The following is a 21,492-nucleotide window of genomic DNA, read 5'->3' on the forward strand; positions in this document are numbered from 1 at the left end:
GACAACATCAGGAAGCCATCTGGCATTGTGTGAGGAGGGAAGACAAGCTTTCAGTGCTGTGACCCAACAAATGTTTCCATTTCATTCTAGCCACCAGGTCTGTTTGAAGTGGAATGACTGGGATGCTGTCTCTACCACGCTCGATACACTACAGCCAACTCTCAGCGGGCTTGCATCTAAATTCCCCTCCAGTTTCAGTACCTGTGTTGAAAGCTCAGACAGACATACACACCCACAGTAAAAGTTTGGTTAAGAGGTCCTATCTAGCATTTTCTTATTTTCCTTCAGACATGTATACTGTTATACCGGATATGAGCCCTGTGATACAAAACTCAGGCTTTAGACACTGTGTTTCACAGAGTTTTTTCTATTCTTGGCTCTGTGTGCCATTGATGAGTGGGGATATCCCTAATACGGTCATTTCAGGCTGTTAATATTCGGCGTTCGATGAGAGGAATCAGAAAAATAATCAGGAAACAACTAGCCTTGCCAGACATAAAGTTCCACATACAAAACTCTGGAGCTCCACTCTTAGCACTTTTGTTTAAACCATACAAAAAAAGGGAAAAGCTTTAGCTTTCATGGGTAGGTGTTTATCTTTGCAGTTATGTGGCAACTGAAGAGCATTTTCTAACACTGGAGAATTTGAGCTAATGGTCTCCCAGCATTGGCTTTAATATCTAAAGTAATATGTACTGATATCCTGGGAAAAAAAATAAGAATATTAAACTGAAATTTAACACAGAGTCCATACAAACTGTTGAACTTTGACAGTTTTCACTATTTTAAATCCATGTGCAAAGAAACACGGCATCATACAGAAAGCTGAGAATCAAAGGGGTCAGTCAGTCACACAAAAAAACACCACGGAAAGAGTGGGACACAGAGTGGGAGAGCTGTGAGATAAAGAGAAGCGCCGAGACTGTGACCGAGCTCTTGCAATATTTGGCCCGGTTTCGAAAAATCCGGAGCGAGAATCTTCCCACGAGCTGCTCGACTGAGGGCGACGCGCACAGAGCGCGAGCGCGGGAGTGTGAAGGAGAGAGAGAAGAGGTCACACACATTCCAGCCCCAAAGAGTTGGCCAGACTCCTCAGACAATTAAAACAAGATGACCCTCCCACCCCCACTCCCAGACCTCTAAACATCCCTCTACTCCATCAGGCCTGTCTGCTGGACGAGTGACAGCTTCAATTCACTCCCCACGCTACACTGATACTCCCTAAAATGTCACTACAGAGACTTATTCTTTTCTGTATGACAACATTTAAACGCGCACAGACACACACAGGCCTGGGAGGGATTATTGCATTAAAGTGCCTCTCACACTTGTCCGTCCCAATCAGGGAGTGTCTCAGTTTCACAGGCCAGCTGTGGACTCCCTAACTACTGCTTCTCTCTCTCTCCCTCTCTCTGTGAAGTGGATTTCAAAAAGGGTTTAAAGTGAATCTAACCAAAGTTTACTGATTAGTAAACAAGAAAAAAGTCAGTTCAAAGTAATAAGTAAATAGAAACGGTCCTGAAACTTGATTCCTTGTTTAAACAAGTACTTTTTTTTAATACCACTTCTGCTTCGTGAACAGCTCCTTTAAATGAAAAATTGCTAAAAATTTAATCTTTCGTGTGGAAAATATGTGACAGATATTATGTTTTCTATTAAAGACATAATTTTTCCATAAGACATTACCCTCAGGTGGGACATCAACAGACTGCATGCGACTGATTCTGATGACGGTGTTAAAGAGCGTCACACTACAGTCACATACAGTGAAATTAAACACAGACACACACACAACAAAAATAGGATAGTAACTCCCTTGCGACTAGGAAGAGTAATTGGTTGCATTTGGTGAGTCATTGGAAGTAGATGCAGCTGAACGTGCAAACACCCGTCAACCTCCGAGTGACCATTACTGACTGCAAGGCACCTGCACAGGTCCCCTGGTGGGAGGCAACTCGTCTCGAGACAATCATTGTCTGACTCGGACTGACTGCCATCGTTCTTAGACAGATTGGTGAACGTTTGCAAATAACTTTCACTCAGTGTAAGCCAGTCTGCACCACGGAGTGCAACTTGCCTGCAACGGGTCTCTTTGCAATCAGGGACTCAACGAAACGGTTGCATTTTGGTATATTCCTCTAAAAAAAAGCAAATTGAGCCCTTATTCCGCTTAGCAGTTAAATCACCATTCTGCAGCGGCTATGTTACTATTTATGGAGGAATTTCTGAATTTTTTGTTTCAAAATGAGATTCTGGCTAGACCGAATATCCGTAGTTCATATGACTTTCTGTTTGATCTGAGTATCTGCGTATTAAGCTTTCAATAGATTTGCAAATTCTGCACATTTCTCACAGACAATCTCTGTATACTCACAAACAGGAAGCATGCAATTGCTAACTTGACCCCAGAAATGTGACCTCAACAGACTGAATGCCTCTGATTGGCCAGGGAGTGACGTCACTGGAATAGTCACGAGCACAATGCCTTCACTTAAAACAAACCCTCCATTTTTGAAACACGGCAACAAGGGAAATAGTTACACATAAACCAACACCATGGTCCAACAACGAGGTGCAGACATCCTCCATTGTTGTGTTTGTGTCACATACAAACGACGTCATGGAACTTGCTATAATGACTCCACCCACACTGAGCTCGTACTTAGTTGTAATGGGAAACGACCAAATTTGAGCAGAGTCAACCAAGTTGAGTAGCAGCTAGTAGAAAAGAGTCATTATGCTTCAGCATTCTCTCACACACTCTTTCTCGTCATCACCAGCTGACTCCCTCCCTCCTGTGCTGGTCTGTTAAATCCCCAGCGGGGTGCCCTGCCTGACCACCGGCAACCCCCCTCTAGAGACGTCAGTCCATTCGTTATTTCCTGTCCTGCTCCCTGCTTTCAAGGTGGGAGGTATATTTCTCTTTTGCATGTGTTTGGGTGCCACCTCACCCACAAATTTGTCTTCAACCAAACCTGCTGAAATCTTGCGCTGACCCTAAGAACAAACAGGTGAGGACACACTGAAAGAAGCACACTCTGTGGCCTTTGTTTTCCATTTTTAATTAAGAAAAGTGCTGATCTACTTTAATTTCTTGATACATTAAGTTGTGTAGCATGTTCGCATCAATAATCAGTGGTTGCATCAAAATCCATCTATTGAAAACTGAAAAGCTGACTGCAATTTTTAAGTGCAGACTATGGAAAACATAAATACTGAACACTGTCGTTGAATGTTTAGGCAAACTCTCTATGCAGTTTATCGCTTCTTTCTTCACATGATAATTTGTGCTAATTTCTACTGGTATGCACTTGGGTTCTCATATAATGGCGCTGTGTTAAGACAGCAATAAACACTGATCCATATCAGCAGTTTGGCTTACTTTGCAATCACAGAAAAATCTGCTTAGATTTTTCAAAGTAAAGCATCAAATATGTCAGTCACTTGGTGTATGTGTGTCTCTGCTTTCTGCAGGACTCCAGGGTGCAAACTATCCTGCAGGCTCCGTATGAAAGCTGAGGATTCTGGTTACACAAGGCCGCAAAGAGAAAGGAGAGAAAAACAGAGCGGGAAAGGAAGGAGGAGAGCATCTGCTTTCATCCTCAGCCCAGCAGGGGTGAGCTTAGGCCTGTCAGTCTGAGAGAGATGGCCAGCTGCTGCGGCCTGCGCACACAGACACAGAACTTTTCTGAAGTACCGCTAGAGCTCAGCAGTAGCAGTACAGCCATTTCTCTTTTCTTCTTATTACAAAGACTTATTCCTAAGGTCCAGGCTACAAAAACACAAGTGCATGTTCCATGCTGGTAAGCAAAGATTCTATCTTGTCCAAAAAGTTTCCTGAAACATTTCTTCTCTATTTTAAAAATGACCTACAGCAAGACAATCTTCATACCAGAGTCTTCCCGCCATCCAGCTGGACAGGCAGTGGTTTCTTCTAAAAGGCAAACTCAAGCAACAACTGGCTGTTTTTGAATCCTCCAGTCAGGGAAAAAAAAGTGTTGGCAGTTCTACTGTAAATGTATCATTTACCTTTGATGTAAAAATGATTTGCTCTAACAATCAATACTGCAAAAAAACCCTCAGTAAATCTAACATTACAATTTCCAAAAGCTGTTCTTACAAAACTGGTGATGGTAGATGATTTTGGTACTGTATTCCTGTAGACTGTACATTTCCAGACTTTTATTGAGTGAAACGGCCTTGAAACGGGAAAATAAAGTCGTTACTTGTGTCAGAGTTAATTATTTTCATTGCCTACTCCCACAGCAGGGGATAATGAGTGCTTTTCGCCTTATTTTTAAGAGATGGTAAGCCCAAAAAGATCAGAAACGCTGACTAATAAGCAAGAAAAACAAAGCTAATTTAGTTCGAGAGACAGGATCTGAGGAGTTTAACGATATTTAAGGACCCAAACACAGAGCAACTGCACATCAAAAACATAGCACATCTAACCACACACTCCAGCAGCTGTCCTGGAGCTTTTCATTCTATCAGTCTTTACTAGATCAAGTTTGCACCGTCTTGTAATTGTTCATATTTCCATTTACTTTTCCAGCTCAAGTGTTTCCAATTTATGTTGGTCCAAAAGTTACAGTTAAAACTGATGTGACTGAAGAGATTTCGCTATGCAAGTCTATGCGCTACTTTATTTTCCAGATACATTTCCTCCTCAGCAAATCCATTTTCTCAGATCAGTCAGCTGGTTCATCTTGTTTCTGCATGTCAGAAGATGGAGTTTGTGGGTTTTGATGAAAACGGCACAACGAAACTTTGCAAAACTACTCACTTTAACAACATTTGAGTTGATTAGAGTCAAATTTTCTGTTCTATGGTTTATTGAGGAAAAATGATATTATCCCATCACCCTCTCCTTACTGTCTGAACAGGACAGTATGGCCTCTTTAGTTGTTAAACATGGAAGGCAGCAGGTTTGCCTTTTGAAGTTAAAAAGGCTGGTACGTTTTCTTTATGTATAAAACGTGATTTTAAGGTTTGGCCTCATTTACCTAAGATTTTCATAGCTTTGTTTCTTTTTATTTTAATGACACAAAGCACTTTACTTCCAGGTACATGTAATATAACTTCTAAAAGTGCAGTCATTATTTATTACTCTTTACCTGCATAAATCTAACAGTCAAACTGATTACCTGCTTTATATTCACTTCCAAGGTCTGACTTTTTTACAATGAGCAGAGCAAGCCAAAAAGAAGTGAACACTACAGGAGAACGGGCAAGAAAAGGAAGTCATTCTCTGAAAATCTCCCTAAAAACAAAGACACTTACTGGGGTTTCGTGGCAGTGGTCCCAGCTGAAATACATATCACATGTAGAAACACATACAACCTTCACGCACTTAACGCGACCCTAACAAGGTCTCCTCACTTCTATCATGGATCTGTTATCTGTTCTTCTATTGTTAGAGCAGCAGGGGGAGTAGATTTTACCCAATCTTTCCTCAATTAATCACCCCGCTGAATTATCTGTGCTGTGAACATATTCAACATTTCGCCTCTCTAAGACTCCCACTGCCCCTCGCTCTCTCTGTCCCTCTGGTGCAATGCCACAGTAAACATGTTCAGTGATTTAGGATCTGGACAGATGGGGCAAGAGTGCCTCCCTGGACATCTATCTCAAGAATCTCACCCAATTCATTATTTCTATCAAAGCTCAACTCCTACACCGTTTCACTCAGTGATTATGCAGAGCCAGCTCTCGTCTTCCTACCTGGGTATGGCCAAGTAAGTTTAGGTATGATGGTAAAACAAAAATAGAAAAAACATTTGCAACTTTTGGTAATTATATCGGCAAACATGAAATTTGTGTCGCAGTAAAATTTCAAAACATACATGTTAAAACTGCACGTCATCAGTGAGAAAACAAAGATATTTTGAGCCAATAATTTTTATTCTGAACTGCTTTTTTTGCAGCTTTCTTTCTCAAATTAGGGTGCAAGCACTGAAAGGTGTGAACGTGCTATGGAACTGCTCTTTTTCTTATTGTTCACACAAATAAACTGCATTTGGGGCTTTAAACCAGCTTAAAATGTTGTGAAACCATGAACACGTCAAAAGCTGTTTTCCACACGGATAGTGGAAAATGGCTCCATACGACCCCCACATATATCATACATGTATATGTACATGTATGATATGTGGTACACACATAGCAAAAATCTCCTTGGAACTCTAAGTTTCTCTCAGTCTAAAAAGAGTTTCAACATTTTGAATTTTTGATGTCATTTTGGCTTTTTCTGCATTTTTAAAGGACTCAGTCCTCTAAAGAACTATGTACAGCACGAGATCCAGCGGTTTTTAGAAACACTTTACGCACCAAAAACCTGAAGTAATTGTTTTCTCTATGACTTTATCAGTGGCTCAGCCTTGTAGAAGACTTTTGCCCCTACTCTTCTTTACAACTTCATTGAGGTTGCATGAGCAAATGCCTGTTAAAGGTCTATTAGGGTTCAAAGACTGAGGTCTAGACTTCTAGATTTTTTTGCAACACTTTGATCCTTTTTCAGCCATTCATGGTTCTTATTATGCTTAGGATCATTGTCCTGTTAAATAACCTAATTTTGACCTAGCTTTAGCTTTTGGACTAATGAACTCACGTTTGACTAGCACAGTGTGGGATACACACTAGCAAAAAAAACCAAAATCACAAGCCTTCTACCACCGTGCTGGTATGCTATGTTGGTTTTCACCAAACATGGCAGTATGTATTACGACCAAACATCTCCGTGTTGATCTTGTTTCATTGTTTCAAAAGTCTTGTGGTTTGTTCAGACGCATCTTTGAAAACCTAAACCATGTGGTTATGTTCTTTTAAGGAGAAGAAGCTTTCTCCTGGCAACTTTTCCAAACATGCCATATAGGTTCAGTCTTTTTCCAATTTTTCTGTCATGAACTTTAACATTGAACGTGTTAAATGAAGTCTGTAGTGTGAGACATGTGGCTCTTGGGTTTTTGCAGTTTCTCTAAGCACTGCAACATCTGACCTTGGGATGAATTTGCTGAGACCTCTTCCTGTGGAAGCAGTAAGGGTGTTTTACAGGCCTGCATATAGTGCAGTCCTGTGGAAACTTTCTTTTTCACATGGCCACATTTGTCAAAACTCATCAACAGTCATAACAACATAAACTGGTAAATAGTACGGGGAGTATTTTGTTTGCAATCAAAATAATCTGAAATGCACAGTTTAAGCAAAATGAACAGAAAGATGAACATCGCTGTTTACTGGATGTTCTCTCATGCCCCATAGTAGGCAGAGCAAGTGATAAGTAACTTCTTTGTGCAGCATGGCTCAGCGACAGCTCAGGAGCAAGTGCGTGCACAGCGCTGTTGTTCTTTTTTTCATACAAAATTGCTAGACCTGGTGCTAGAGGATTTCTTTTAGGCGAACTGAACTAGAAAGGTTGGTGTTATTTCAGGTAACTTTAGGGTGCATATATAAAACTACAACTCTGACAAGATGAGTATTTAAACTGCAATGGAATAAAAACATTTACCCTCCAGAGCCTCCCTAGATAAAGTCTGGAGTAAGGCCCATTATTTCCCCCCCCCCAAAAAAAAAAAAAAGGTTTTAAAGGCTCTTTGGGGGCAACCTGGGGCTCACATATCCTCACCAGTCCTTTATAAGGGATAAAGAGCTGTATTTGTTTCAGTCATCATGCTGTGTGAATGTACTTGTAGGTGAAATAAGCCCCATGGGTTAGTGTGTGTATGTATGCATTCATGCATGAAGAGGTGGCTGGAGGATTGGTGAGGTTTCACTGCTTTTCCCCAGAGAGGGGGGCAAACTCCTGTTTACTGAGCTACTACTAAAGCTACGGTTCACATTTCACCTGCAATGAACACAAGAGAGCGTGCACATACACAATCACATGTACGTCAGTGTGTGCGCAGCTGCTGTGTGGGACAGTAGCTTCAGTCAAAGTCTCTTTCTCACTTTATTGCTCTGCACTTGTATAGGTGGGTGTTCTCAACAAGTAGGCGTAGAGGTTTCAGGAAGCTGCTGTTGTAGTCAGAAGGTCTTGGTGGTGAAATCTAATGCTCCTTCTCCTCTCCCCTATTAGCTCCCATTGTGGGTCTTTATTACTCTAGCTATGTTGTGAGTGTTGTGTGTGTTTTGAGCAGGCAAAGACATTTATCAGCTCTCTGAATAACCGCTGTGCTCTGTGGGTGTTCATTTATGCACGGCTCTCTGGGTTTTTAAAGTTTCACTGAACATTGCACAGTCTGACGTTGGGTTGAATTTGCTGGCAATCCGCTCGCAGGAATGCTCCAAACCAGCAAACTGTCAAAACATCTGCTTTTACAGAAGTGTTCAAACTTTCTGATCATCAGTTATTCAAGTTCATTTGATTAAAAGCACCCAATTGCTGCTTACCCTCTTAATTCCTGTGGACGTAGTAAAGGAGTACTTGGTACTTTCACGGGACTGCATGTAGACATGTGAAAACATTCTTTGCCAAATCATCATAGGTCAACACCACCAGAAATAAACATCTTGTCCTGTCACTGTATGCCATTCTGATGCACAAGATAACATTTAGACTTTTGGGTATGTGTGCTGAAATGAATTACTGAATCCTACATGTACTTAAACATCAATTCTTTATGCTCTTAAAAAGTGAAGTGTTGTGGATACAGAAAAAGGTCGTGTGCACCGTTTCATATTTCCACATGACTGATGGTTAATCACAGCTGAGAGACTTCACTCGCTGGGCTACTTGTGGTTCTTAGGATATTTAAAATTAGAATGGGAGACAGAGCCTTCGGGCCCCTCTTCCACTGAACAATGTCTCTACATTAAGATTAGGCCTAAGTCTTTCCTTTTTGATAAAGCTTAAGGTCAGGTTTCCCTAATAGGCCTAGGCTGCTGTGGGCTTTGATGAGTGTTTCTTCACTCTTCACTCTTTCTGTGTTTAATCATTAGTTATCATTCATCTCTGGGTCTCTTCCACACCATGTCTTTCTTCCATCTTCCTCCCTTCACCTCCAACAAGTTGCAGTAGATGGCTGCCCCTCCCTGAGCCTGATTCTGTTGGAGGTTTCTTCCTCTGAAAAGAGAGTTTTTCCTTCCCACTGTTGCCAAGTGCTTGTTCATAGGGGGTCATCTGATTGTTGGGGTGTTCTTTGTTTTTTCTGCATTATTGTAGGGTCTTTCAGTCAGTATAAAGTGCCTTAAGGTGACAGTTTTATGTGATTTGGTGCTATTTAAATTAAATTAAATTGAATCATTTATCATGGTCATGCTGTATTAGTCAGAAGTTTGAAGAAGAGTGGTTGCTGAATATGTCACTGTTATATCTGCTATTTCTTTATCCAGTACCCATGCATTTAAATGCAAAATTGTTTTTTTTCCACTTTCTTCCATGATCAGAGCCAGACATCCACGTTTACATCAAGCCCACGGTCTTGACAAAACAGATGATGACGAGGTACTGAGTCACTCTGGATAACTAAAAGTTCAAAATGTTGATGTAAATGTCTGTCTTACTGTACGAACACTCCTAGCCTGCCCTCACTGTCACCTCCCAGGCCAAAAACATGTGATGGATGGCCTGCTGCTCTCATCAATCATCTTTGATTGGCCCTGATCTGCTTTGTGATTGGTTAATTAGCCTCATCTGTAACCATTACTGCACGGAGAGGCAGCTGCAGCAGAAAAAAAAAACGGATAAGAAAAATAAACGAGGTGAAAAATGACACCCTCAAGGCTGTCCTGTCACCCTGCTGCCTTCACACAATGCCAGGAATCAGAGAGCTACTGCCATACAGGTGCAACCACACAGATTTAGGACAGCGATGAAATGCCTTCCAACGACGGGAGTTTCACAAGTAATTATATTTTGAAAATAAATACTCAAAGAAGACAAGAGCGGGAAAGAGGGGTGTGCCATCGGGTCAACCACATCTCATCTGGCAACAGTTTGTAGGCCGAGACATACAGCAGAGAGAAGAGGAAAGCCAGCTCAAGGCAGGAGAAAAATAGGAGCTGCTTATTAGATGTCAGAGGGAAATATCTAGTAACTGGGTGGTAACTGCTCACCAAGAGGGAGCAAGAGTTTGGTGGAGTTGTGACAGTACAAAGATGAAATAATAAAAGGTTAAGAGGTAGGAAGGACATAAAGAATACAACACAAGAGGGAGAGGAAACGGACAAAAAGACAGCGAGAAACTAAAGCAGGATGGAGCCCGAGGGGGAGAAAAGGCCAAAACCACTAGGCTGACTCCTGCTCCCACTCCCTCCCCATCAGCCTGCTTCTCCACACAGGAAATGGCTCTCTGCAGCCAGAAGGGGAGGGTGACAGAGGGGGCGAGGAGGTGGTAGGGGCTCCAAACAGCTGTACCCACCATGAGCCTACTCAGGATGGCGGCATAGGGTGAGAGGAGAGGGGGAGAGTAGGGAGGAGGGCAGTCCTGGCGAAAGGTGGCTGACTATTACATCTTTATCTTCTCAGATAGCGCAGTGACTGATTGCTGTGGGTTTGCTTTTCACTCGGGAAGGCTCAGAGTCAGAAATTTGTTCTGCATCGCCAAATCGCAGAGAACCGCAATCAAAAAAAAAAAAGAGAGAAAGAAAAAGAGAAAAAAGGCCAGCCAAATGTTTCAAACACAGTTACAAAACTGAAAAAGTCCAAAGCTTAACCTCTTTCATGAAAATGAGATCAAGAGGATTTAAATTATTTTATCTGTCGATTTTATGCTGAAGCTTCTTAATACTATAATGATAATAAAGGCCTCCAGTGAGGGTAGCTGGGAAGTTCTAGGCCTGTCTGTCTGTCTGCCTGCCTGCCTGGGATGGACACCCGATACCAGGCTGAGACGATGCCCAGCCAGCTGCACGCCTTCAGACGTCGTTAGAGCAGACACACAGCACACCCCTCCTGCCACCCGCAATCCATCCACAGCCAATTACAAGCAATTTCCCTGTCCTGGGTGGGGTGAAGAGAGGGAAAGAGAGTCCAGGAGGAAAAGCAGTTGTCAGCCTAAAGCAGACACACATGGTTCTGTTTACAGGTTGCCAGTTGTTTGGCTTTGCCATGGTAACATAGTGCTGATGCTGACTGGATGGATATTTCAAAGTAAAACCGAGGGAGGCAGACGGAGGGGGGGGCGGTGTGGTGACAGTCGCAGCCTTTGATGGTCTTCTGGGTGGGGTGAACTTTCAGCAGAAGGGACGGTTCACTTATGCATAATGCACAAACGTCCCACAAACACGCGTCTGTTTCACCTCTTCTTTCAAATCTCATCCCCCTCACCCCTTCCCTTCTTCGCCTCCACCTCAGTTCCCCTCAGCACCTCCAGCTTCTGTTTGGCTTCCCGAAATCCGCCTTTCCGAAACAGGAGAAGCAGAGCGAGGAGGTGCCTGATTCACCAGAGCTGGAATGTCGGTAGTTCCCACAGGAAACCTGGAGCGTCTCATGCCAGGGTGCCCTGGACAGGCAAGCGCACGCACACATAAACACGGCTGCACGTATTGGCATTAAGCACAGAAATGGTCAGTCAGACTAACATAACAAGATCAAGAAATGTGCTCAGTGAGACCCAACAACCAGCATTTTTCTAGAGCAAGAATAAAAGCTAGCCTTGTTTCATATATTATATTATATTATATTATATTATATTATATTATATTATATTATATATTTATTAACTGAGATCATGTAATAATATAGTATTATTATCTAGTACTGTACAAATCAGAGTTTGGCAAGCTATGCGGCTGTTAATAATAAAGTATTAATGGGATCAGTCACACGTGAAAACTTCACACCTCAGCTGCAATCAAGGAATAAAAAACCTGCACTGGACTCTCGAAATTCACTCTAAATTGCCACAGAGTGGAAAACAGTCTCATTTTAATGTCTAGGATCTTCAAACTCCAATAGCTAACACTGCTAATTTATCAAAAGTCTCAAGCCAGTCAGTCACAGATACTTTTTTCTCACATGAGAGCTGGAACATACATGCTGGATCAGGTGACTCTGAACCCTCTCTTAGTAATGCTGCAATGGTCCGAGGCTTGCTGGGGACTTCCCATGATGCACTGATTGATTCTTCTTCAGGCACCTCTTGTTTGTTTTTTATACACCACTTTTAATTTAAAAATTAGTTATTATTAATCTCTGACGGAGCTGCCCCTCCTCCAGTCTGGTTCTTCTTGTTAAAAGGGAGTTTTTCCTTCCCACTGTCTCCAAGTGCTCGCTCAAAGGGGTCGTTTGATAGTTGGGTTTTTCTCAATTATTGTAGGGTCTTTACCTTACAATATAAAATGCCTTGAGGTGATTGTTGTTGTGATTTGGCACTATATAAATAAAACTGAATTAAAATTTAAGTGAATTATATTTAAGTACACCATCCTTTATTTCATCCACTGTGAACCATGTGCATGACATCAGAATACAATCACAGTCTCTTTTTGAAAAACTAACATTATATGCTTCCATTTTATTATTCGCAAACCAAGTCAGACTTCCTGTGACGGGAGCCAAAAATGACTGTGTGCTTACGTTGGACATGACTGATGAGCAGTCTTCCCGTAACCATGCAGTGACTGATGCTCCGCTGACGCCACCGAGGGCTCCCTGCCCCGCCTTATCAGCACGAACCACCGCCGCAACACTCCGCTCTGATGCCTTGACCCCCTCACTGCGCTCTCCTGTTAAACTGAGGTTCCCCGCTGTAACCTCCTCACCTCCACACCCATCTCAAAGAGCACCCCCCACTACCACCACCACCATCACCTCCTAATAATAACACAGCCTGCTGCAAGAGGTCTGCTGTCAGACATGGCAACCCGTCGAGTCTTTCATCTGAACATACACACAGACACACACACACGCAAGTTCTTCAACCTTAACCTATCACACACTTTCACACACGCAGGAATGTGTGCTTCCTCACACACACACACACACACACACACGTATTGGAGAGAAGCAAAAAAAAAACCCCACAAAAAAACCCACATACACACAATTTCAGAGCTCCGTCTCCTTCTCAACGTGGCGACCCCACTGTTCGTTTCACCTCCCCACCCCTCCTTCTCTGCTTGCTGCTGGCACCGTTACATTAACACAAACACAGTATTTCTGTCATCGTCCCCAGGACGCAGCGTTCCCTTAATATCTCTCTTTCTTCTGCAGGCGTTCAGGGAATGGCAAACGAGGGCCTGAAGGGATCTGGGACATGGGTGAGTTGTGGGAAACCAGAGTGCATTCTGTGGCCTCACAGCATGCGGCACTCTCCCTCTCCTCCCGCTGCCCTTCTCTTTCTCTATCTCGGTTTCTCTTTTGGCAGACAATCATAGGAGGCTTCATGCAGATTGCATATTGGGGCCTCGAATGAGCTGGGAAAACATGCCCCGTTAATACTATGTGCACATCTGAACCCGGTTCAACTCAGAGGCAGAGATAGTATGCGTGTGATGGTGCGTGTATGTTTGTGTGTGTGTGTATATATATTCCTCTGAGCTTGTGTGTGGTAATGGCGGTGTTTGTTTTACCTCCACGTAGTCGTTGGCATGGCCCCAGTCCCTTTTGGAGTCCAGGTTGCCCAGGCTGAAGAATTCCAGTTGGCCAAGGTGAATCTTTGCCACAGAACGGCTGATCTTACGCGTCACAAAGTTTGCACCTAAAACACACACGTTAATAATGCTTTGTTAGCATCTTTTGAATTCAATTATGCTCCGCGAAGGATATAAATGTAACAGAGGTTCAGTTTGGCCCAGTGCACACAAAATACAAATAGAAAAGAAAGAAATACAAATAGAAAAAAAATGGAGCAGATAAGTGAAGTCAGGGCCTTCTTATTGAAAATAGAATTTAGAGATCCTAGGCAAACTTCTTCAAAACAGTCGACCCCACACACACAAAAACACACGCGGCAACAGCCTTCCAAACCTCCGCTTTTCTTCCAAACCCCTTATAGCCAAAACAAGGGGAAAAAAACAGAGAACGTTAAAAAGTAACCCAGAGTCAAATCAGGTCTTTACCAACTCACATGACAGCCATTAGAGCCTTTAGAATCCTCCTTTGATTTTCCTCGGGAATTCACTTTTGGTGACAAATCTGGGCTGGAATCCAAGACAAATCGCACACACGCACACACACACACATACACACACACAAACACACACACACACGCAACAGGGAAGTTCCACAGAAATTGACAACCAAACAGGACCACCCTGGCTCTGCTGGTTGCAGTGTCCAGTAAAGGAACACCACACTGACAGCTGATTCATATGCCAGATCACCTGGCGATGCTCCTCATCTGAGCTGACACACATGGCGATATGATCTGTGGCAAAACAAATGAGCTTCTAATGACTGTTTCTGTGCGGCTCGAACGGTTAGAAGCACTTTTGGGTGTTCTGGCGGGACACCGTGGGCCGGTGTCATGTTCTCTGCTCACGCTGTGGGGAAAAAGATGCTGCAGGGAGCCAGCCCTCCAACCCAAATACAGTATTATATCAATAGAAATCAACACTAAATATTAGGGTGTCATGTCTAATAATACCACCATCTTTGTTGAAGGAGCACATTAGCCCTTAAGGAGTTTCACTCTGGCCAGTCTTTCCTATCTAATGTTTAAAATGGAAGATATGTAGAATCTGTGAAAACAATTTCAAAGAAAAGCTTCAAACTTGCATCAAAGTGTTGGTTATTTTTAGCTCATTCAACATTTCTGCTGTACATAAATCTCCCACAACCCTGGTGGACCCCTCGGAGCCCTCTTAAAAGCCCCTCCATGCTGTTTTTGAACTCATCATGCTTAAGATGAATGTTGCCTTTTAGGTCAGCGCCCGTCCCTGGCTGTAATAGCACAGCTCTGTCTCGACACTGTATCACTGTTCCCCTGACATGGAGCAGAGCCTCCATTTAGACACAGGAAAATCCCATGAACCCAATCATGCGAACGCACAAAATTTGTAGTAATTATTTCATAGGAAAGCGACAGCCCTGGGCGGCCTGAGCAGAAACAGACCAGGGAAGGTTAGGCACGCTTATTTAAGAAAATACAGCATACTTGTGTGCTGGTAGCAGGTCACATGGCCCCCTGTGTCAGTGCTGCTTAGCCGCCATGTTGAGCTGGAGTTTAATAAAGTGCAAATGAGGATTTGTACATTCACTCGGCTTCCTCTGGATCAAACTACAAAACGGAGATCAAGTCTAAAAGCCACCTATTGTTCTCAAGTCTATGAATCAAAATTATTGACACGCAGATTTTGAAATGGCGTGTGTTGATTTTGAAATAGCATGTGTCCACAGAGCATGCATAAACTGTCAGTGGAAACCCCCTTCGATGTCAGGCCTGTCCCGTCTTTGCATGATCATCTCTCCTGGCCTCAGGGGCTATTCTCAAAGCTGGCAGGTCATCTGTTCTGGCAGATACCGCCGCTCCCGCTAACTCTGTAATCATATTAACCAGCAATTATTCATCTGCCACTGACATATTCATGATTGTCAGCTTTGCTCTTATCTGTATCAGCCAGACAGGTTCTTATCCCATCACTGCCACGTGGATGTATTAACCACAAAGCCTATACACAATGTTGCTGTATGAGTTGCACTGTATGTTTTACACAACCTATACTTCTGGGCTTTGTTCGATTTTAGAGACAGGTACTGCTGCTTTGATTTGGAACAGTTTCTCTCCCCTTATGTAAAAAAATGCTTTGGAAAACGGTTTAATTTTTGTAATATTTTAGCTTTACTCAATGATAAAGCAACAGGGCTCTGACCTGTCGTCTAGCCATCACGATTTGGCCCTTGTAAAACTCACTCTAATCCTTATTCTCGCCCCTTTTGCCTCCACGTTCACTTATTCCTTCGTAGCAACTAACAGATCAAATGCCTTGATTAAAGACAAGAAGGTTAATACAGAGGACAACTGATCACAAGCTATTGATAAAACTACAAAGGCTGCCAATTATTTGTTGTTTTAAGGGTCAGGGTGGGAACAAGATTGAAATTTTGGAAAATTCTGAAGCATTTTTGTTATTGTATACATTGTATTGAAACCTTTGTTTAATAAAAAGACTTTTGAAAGAAAGATAAAACTACAAAGAACAACAAGTGTATATGGTGAACAAGTGAAATCCAGCATATAAAAAAACGCTGGTTCAGCTTTTGCTTTCAGCTGCACTAGACATGTCATCAGCCTTTAGCTCCAGTCATCTGTCAGAACCTGCTAAGGCTAACATGGAGCCACAAGCTAAAAGGGGCCCTGCAAAACCAAACATCGCTTCTAAGAGAAACTTGGCCTACTTCAAACGAGCTCTGGATCTGAACCAGAGGCAACAAGACTGTTGGATTAAAGGAAACTATCTAATAAGGCGATGAAGACATGGGTATGTAAAGAATAGCAGAGTGGCAACACGCCTGCAAAAATATAAATAAAAATAAATAAATAATAATGCAGGTATCATGGTTGGTCAAGGTGCTGATGATAGATTTTCACAGATATGGACAGGACACAGCTTTCAAAAGATTGCAAGATATTTTCTACATCAAGAATTTTCATTAGCTGAAGCCCTTTATATAGTGTATTAGGACCTGGCAATGTGCACGGGAATGTACTGTAACAAGAGCCCAGACTGGTAACTGCAGTAAACTGGAAGGCAGGGGTTTGATTTGATCCAACATCCAAGGGAAACTCAAGTTTGCAGGTTAAACACGGGTTGTCAAAACTCTGCAGAGCCAAGCTGGCTCTTAAAAAGGTGGCAGAGATATACAGTATAGCACAGTACCCCAATCAGTAATAAAGTCTATTATTTCCCCCTGAGCACACCTGTAGTCTCCTTGTAAAGCTCACACCTCTGTTTGGAGTGGCTCTGCTCCCTGCCTTCTCTAATTGGTCCAGTGTGGAGCAGAGCATGGACCTAATGGACCGGCCTGCCTGGCCATGGACAAAGCCTGCTCTGTTACTGGCCTGGGTGTTAATGTGTTTCCTTTACTGGCAGCGGCACTGCAGGGCAGCCAGGAGGAGGGGTAGAGGCAAGCAAGGGGGGAACTGGGGGGGCTAACAGGAGGTTCTGAGCCCAAAGGGGGCAGTGGTGGCCGTTTAACCTTAGACCGGCGGAAAGTCTAATAAAACCACGGGCCGTGAAAACTGAGCAGACAGCAAAACCCGAGCCAGAAACTGACACTCGCGCTCTCGCTCTCTCTCAGCCTCAGTCTTACTTAAGCGCTTTTCTTTTTTTTCCACCATTCTTTTTCATTTTTTGGCCAGAGAAGCAACAGGAAAAACGTAACACACAGGCTTCGCTGGCACAGCTGGGACCAAGTACGGGGAGGAAAAGGAGGAGGCTGAGGAGAAATGTATGGAGATGTCTCCTATGCAGAGCCAGGCCACGTGGGCCCAGACAGGATAGGGCAGGAGCTGTCAGCTGGGGGCTTGGTTCTGGGGAACTCGGGGAGTGGACTGCGGGTTTGAGAAAATTTTAGCTCGACCCAGGTTACTCAACGGATTCTGTTGTTAGAATTGTGCTGCTAAAGAAAGGTTAATTGTGAAGTCTCACAGTGTGTGACGGTCCAGACCTTACACACCCAGACCTCAAAATGTCTGAGTCACACTCATTTATATTACTGTCTGAGAGCGTATTTATGTGCCTTTACTGTTCGGAAATCAACCGCAGTGTGATTTATTCAAATCTCTCCTCTGTAACATTTATTCTGAAGACACATTGTGTGGTTGTGGGAAGGCAAAAATGGTACATTAGCTCTGGAAAAACTGAAAAGCTGAGTAAACTCAAGTCCTGAATTAGGCCAAACATTTATCAAGATGATCTTTAATGTTATATTTGCACAGGTAAAAAACACCTACTTCCTTCCTTCATTCCAAGTTTCCTCTTCCACCTTCAGACCTGGTGTATGTTTTCATCACCTTCTAAGTATATTCCAAGATTACTCACAGGATGTTATCGGGTTCTCTATTTTCTTAATGAAAACTGTGGAATGGCTTGGTACCCAGACTCTTAATGAACCACATTGTAAAAGAAGTACTGTTTATAGGTCATATTTCTCTAAAGGTGACCTATAATGATCATTTCCAGTTCTACATTTGTAATTTTTGACTCTACTAGAGTAGCTCTGCATGAGTCACTGTCCAAAATAATCCTCATTCACCTCACTGGATCTTAGTTCAGCTTTTGGGTTCATTCTAGTCTGAAAGATACTGTTTTATCTCCCTTCCCCTCCCTTTAAGATTAGGGTTAAAACCTTTCCTTTTATATTTAATATAAAAGGAAAAAGCGTATATTTAGGGCTAGATCATGTGACCCTGAACCCTTTCTAATAGCACTTTTCCACTAGTACCTACTAGGCTCGACACCCTAATGTGTGTGGGTTCATTATATCAACATGGGCCAAAGTCACACACAAAATACGTGGCTGAAAGTCACAGGACTTTCAGCAGCATAATGGAGGATGCCTAGGAGATGGTATAACAGATGCTCAGTGAATGGCTTTTTGTCAGATTCCATTGTTAGTCAGTTCCCTTATTGCCAGGTTTCAACAATTGCGGTTTTGATTTTTTGTAAGAGAGATGCTCTCATGACTCATCAGTTGATGCCACATTGCTTTAACTCCGGCCAAGTAGGTGCTTAAATATGCCTTAAATCAGGTACTTTCACCTAATGGAAAGCCATAAAAACCCAGTCAAGTTGAGCTGAGCCAACGAGAGTAGGGAGTAGTGGAAAAGAGCTATTAGTTACATTCTAATAGGCCTAGGCTTGCTGGTGGCTTCCCATGATGCATTGAGTGTTTTTTCTTCAGCCACCTCTTTTCACTCTCTATGTGTTTATACTCCACTCTGCATTTATTACATGTTATTATTAATCTCTGGCTCTCTTCTACAGCATGTCTTTTGTCCTGTCTCCTCCCCTCACCCACAACGGGTTGTGGCAGACGGCCGGACCTCCATGAGTCTGGTTCTGCTGGAGGTTTCTTCCTGTCAAAAGGGAGTTTTTCCTTCTCACTGTCGCCAAGTGCTTGTTCATAGGAAGTGATCTGATTATTGGGAAAAAAAAAAACTGTCTGAAACGTAGTCTGGAGCCTGCACGCTTGGCTCAGAGTAATTAGTACACATGCTGAACTCACTTTTGTCATGTTTAATGAGAGTATCCACCACAGTAACAATGTATAAAAGACAGAGATGATTAAAAAAAAATACTATTTCCCCCTCAAAAAGTTAAAGCACAAACTCATTCCAGCTTTTTCCTAGGTGTTTGACAGGTGAGTCATTTCTATCATGAGCCTGTCTGAACTGGCCACGTTTCGGAGGTGGAAAAAGAAAAAATAGCCGAAACCTAATTCGGATTGCCACAGCGTTGTCATAGAAACTCTTCAGTTACCTCAACACAGGGTTTACACACCTGTTTTGGAATTCAACCAGAACTGCAAATCCCATAATCCCACTCCGTCTTTGAGAAATGGCCTTGGGGAGTCAAAGGATTTCTGGTAGATTTCAAGTGAAAAATGTAACCCTTAATATCTATCTCCACTCCCAGACATTTTCGGATGTAGATCAACTCACTAGCCGTATTTATTTCAAAACGAATGCCTACTCATTCCATACCCATCTTCTTTATCTCTGCTGAGTTATGAACAAAATACCTGACTTGCACGAGCACTGAGTGATTTCGCAGGAGGAATCTTCCCTGGGTCGGGGGGGTTGGCCAAATTCCACCCAGACCAAAGACCTGTCAGTGTCTGCCATCACTGTTATTGCACAATTCACATTCTGACTGATCTCTGGAGCCTCAGCCGAGGGAGAATATTTGCATTACATCCAAGACAGGTCATGAGCTCAGCTCCGCCAACATAGCGTCTATTCACACCTGACAGACTGCTGCCCTCGTTCTGGGCTGACTCAACTGACAGGGAGGGTGCAGAGAGAAAGAAATGTGGTGCATGAAGATTTGGGAATGGAGCTGGAGGATTGAGAAGTCAAAGACAACGAGCAAAAAAGGCACAATTTTTTTTTTAAACTGGGTGTAATGCAACTAAATAAATGGAGTGTGAAAAATCGTGTGGAGAAAGAAAAGCAGAAAATGAGAGAGGAGTTTATGATACATGTTGTCCTTGAGTTTTAACACTAAGAGCACCGCCTCCGCACTGTTGAACCCAGGGTCTAAAATAAAGATGGCGGCATCCAGTAGTTTGACTAAATTAAAATAGTGCAGACTGACATCTTGAGGTTTGCTCGTCCTGCTGCAGGGCCTTGATGGGCCTTGGCAAAGGTTGGGAGAGCAGTGGCGGTGCCCTCGACTTGTGGTGCAATTATGCCACTCAAAGCAAGCACCTCAGTCAACAAGATTCTTGGCTACCATGGTGATCTGGGATAACAAATAGCAATTTGAGGGCGGCAATGGGGATGAGTGAAGGTAGAAACCTCTACGACCACGTGACACATCTGAAACCAACTGAGGCAATAGGGGAAGCACCTTTGTGGCTAAATAGCGCAGGCCTGTAGGAGGTGTGAAGGCTAGAGACGAGTCTGTCGTCAGTTTTGCTTCGAAGATTTAAACATTGATCCTCACCTGGCCATAGTTCAGCTGATGTTTAGGCTGCTTTCATTCAGCCTACTCTCAACACTACCAATGAAATCAAAGACCCTAAACTGAAAAGTGGCTGCTCCGGCTCAAAGGATACTGCCTAATCCCCTTGATGTCCACTGACCCAGTCGTTCCCATCTTAAGATTTTCTTTGAAAACAACCTTTCCAATAAACGGAAAACATATCGTCTTACAAACCTATTATGCGATCTGACCTTTTGAGCTCAATCTCAACGAAAGGGGGAAAGATGAATCCAAGGCATGTAGGGGCTGAGCCATTGTATGTGTATGTTTTTAAGGGGTAGCATTGATTTTGGCAGTACCATTTCAACTTCCCAAATGCTAACTGCTGTTCTCGTCTAACATAACAGTATATTATTCTATACTGCCAAGCATGAACCACAGAGCACTGAGGGAGGAGAGATGGATGGGACTTCCCCAAATAAACCAAAGGATCAGCCTCCAACTGTTGTTGGCCAGTAGTATGAACTGTGTACATACACACACGAAGCAATATTACTATAGTCATTTACTGCACAGCCTTACACCAACACACTATTAATAACTAAAAACCAAACAAAGGTTTCGCCTGCTGCTGTCAAAATTGGATTCTGAGGGATTCTGTGTTTGTTGAATACGTTGAACAAATAAGCATGCGACTGGCTGTTTGCACAGGTTTCACTGCTGATCGTGCTGTTCAAGAGATTGAAGTACTTCACAGTCTCACATGTCAAACTATCTATGGAATCTATTTAGCATCCCTGTGAGTGTTAATTCCCTCTCTTCAGAGGCAGTATGCTGATTGTTTGTTATGGCTAATAACTAGGATAACCAGAAAGGGGCAAGCTGCGGTGAGAACCGCCTGGCAGATGCAGACCTCTGTTTGCTTTGTTTCACGCTGGATTTCCATCAGGTTATTTTTTC

At 42.9% G+C, this 21,492-nt stretch overlaps 1 protein-coding gene across 1 annotated transcript in view; it reads right to left on the reverse strand.

The window, feature by feature from the left end:
- gmds (GDP-mannose 4,6-dehydratase) overlaps nt 1-21,492 on the reverse strand; it is a 171,618-nt gene that overhangs the window by 91,233 nt on the left and 58,893 nt on the right. Inside the window, exon 7 of the mRNA XM_063460414.1 lies at nt 13,513-13,640. Within this exon, the coding sequence (XP_063316484.1) occupies nt 13,513-13,640 (128 nt within the window). The remainder of the gene's footprint in view (nt 1-13,512; nt 13,641-21,492) is intronic.

Source organism: Pelmatolapia mariae, linkage group LG17 (assembly GCF_036321145.2).
Source record: "Pelmatolapia mariae isolate MD_Pm_ZW linkage group LG17, Pm_UMD_F_2, whole genome shotgun sequence".
NCBI lineage: Eukaryota > Metazoa > Chordata > Actinopteri > Cichliformes > Cichlidae > Pelmatolapia > Pelmatolapia mariae.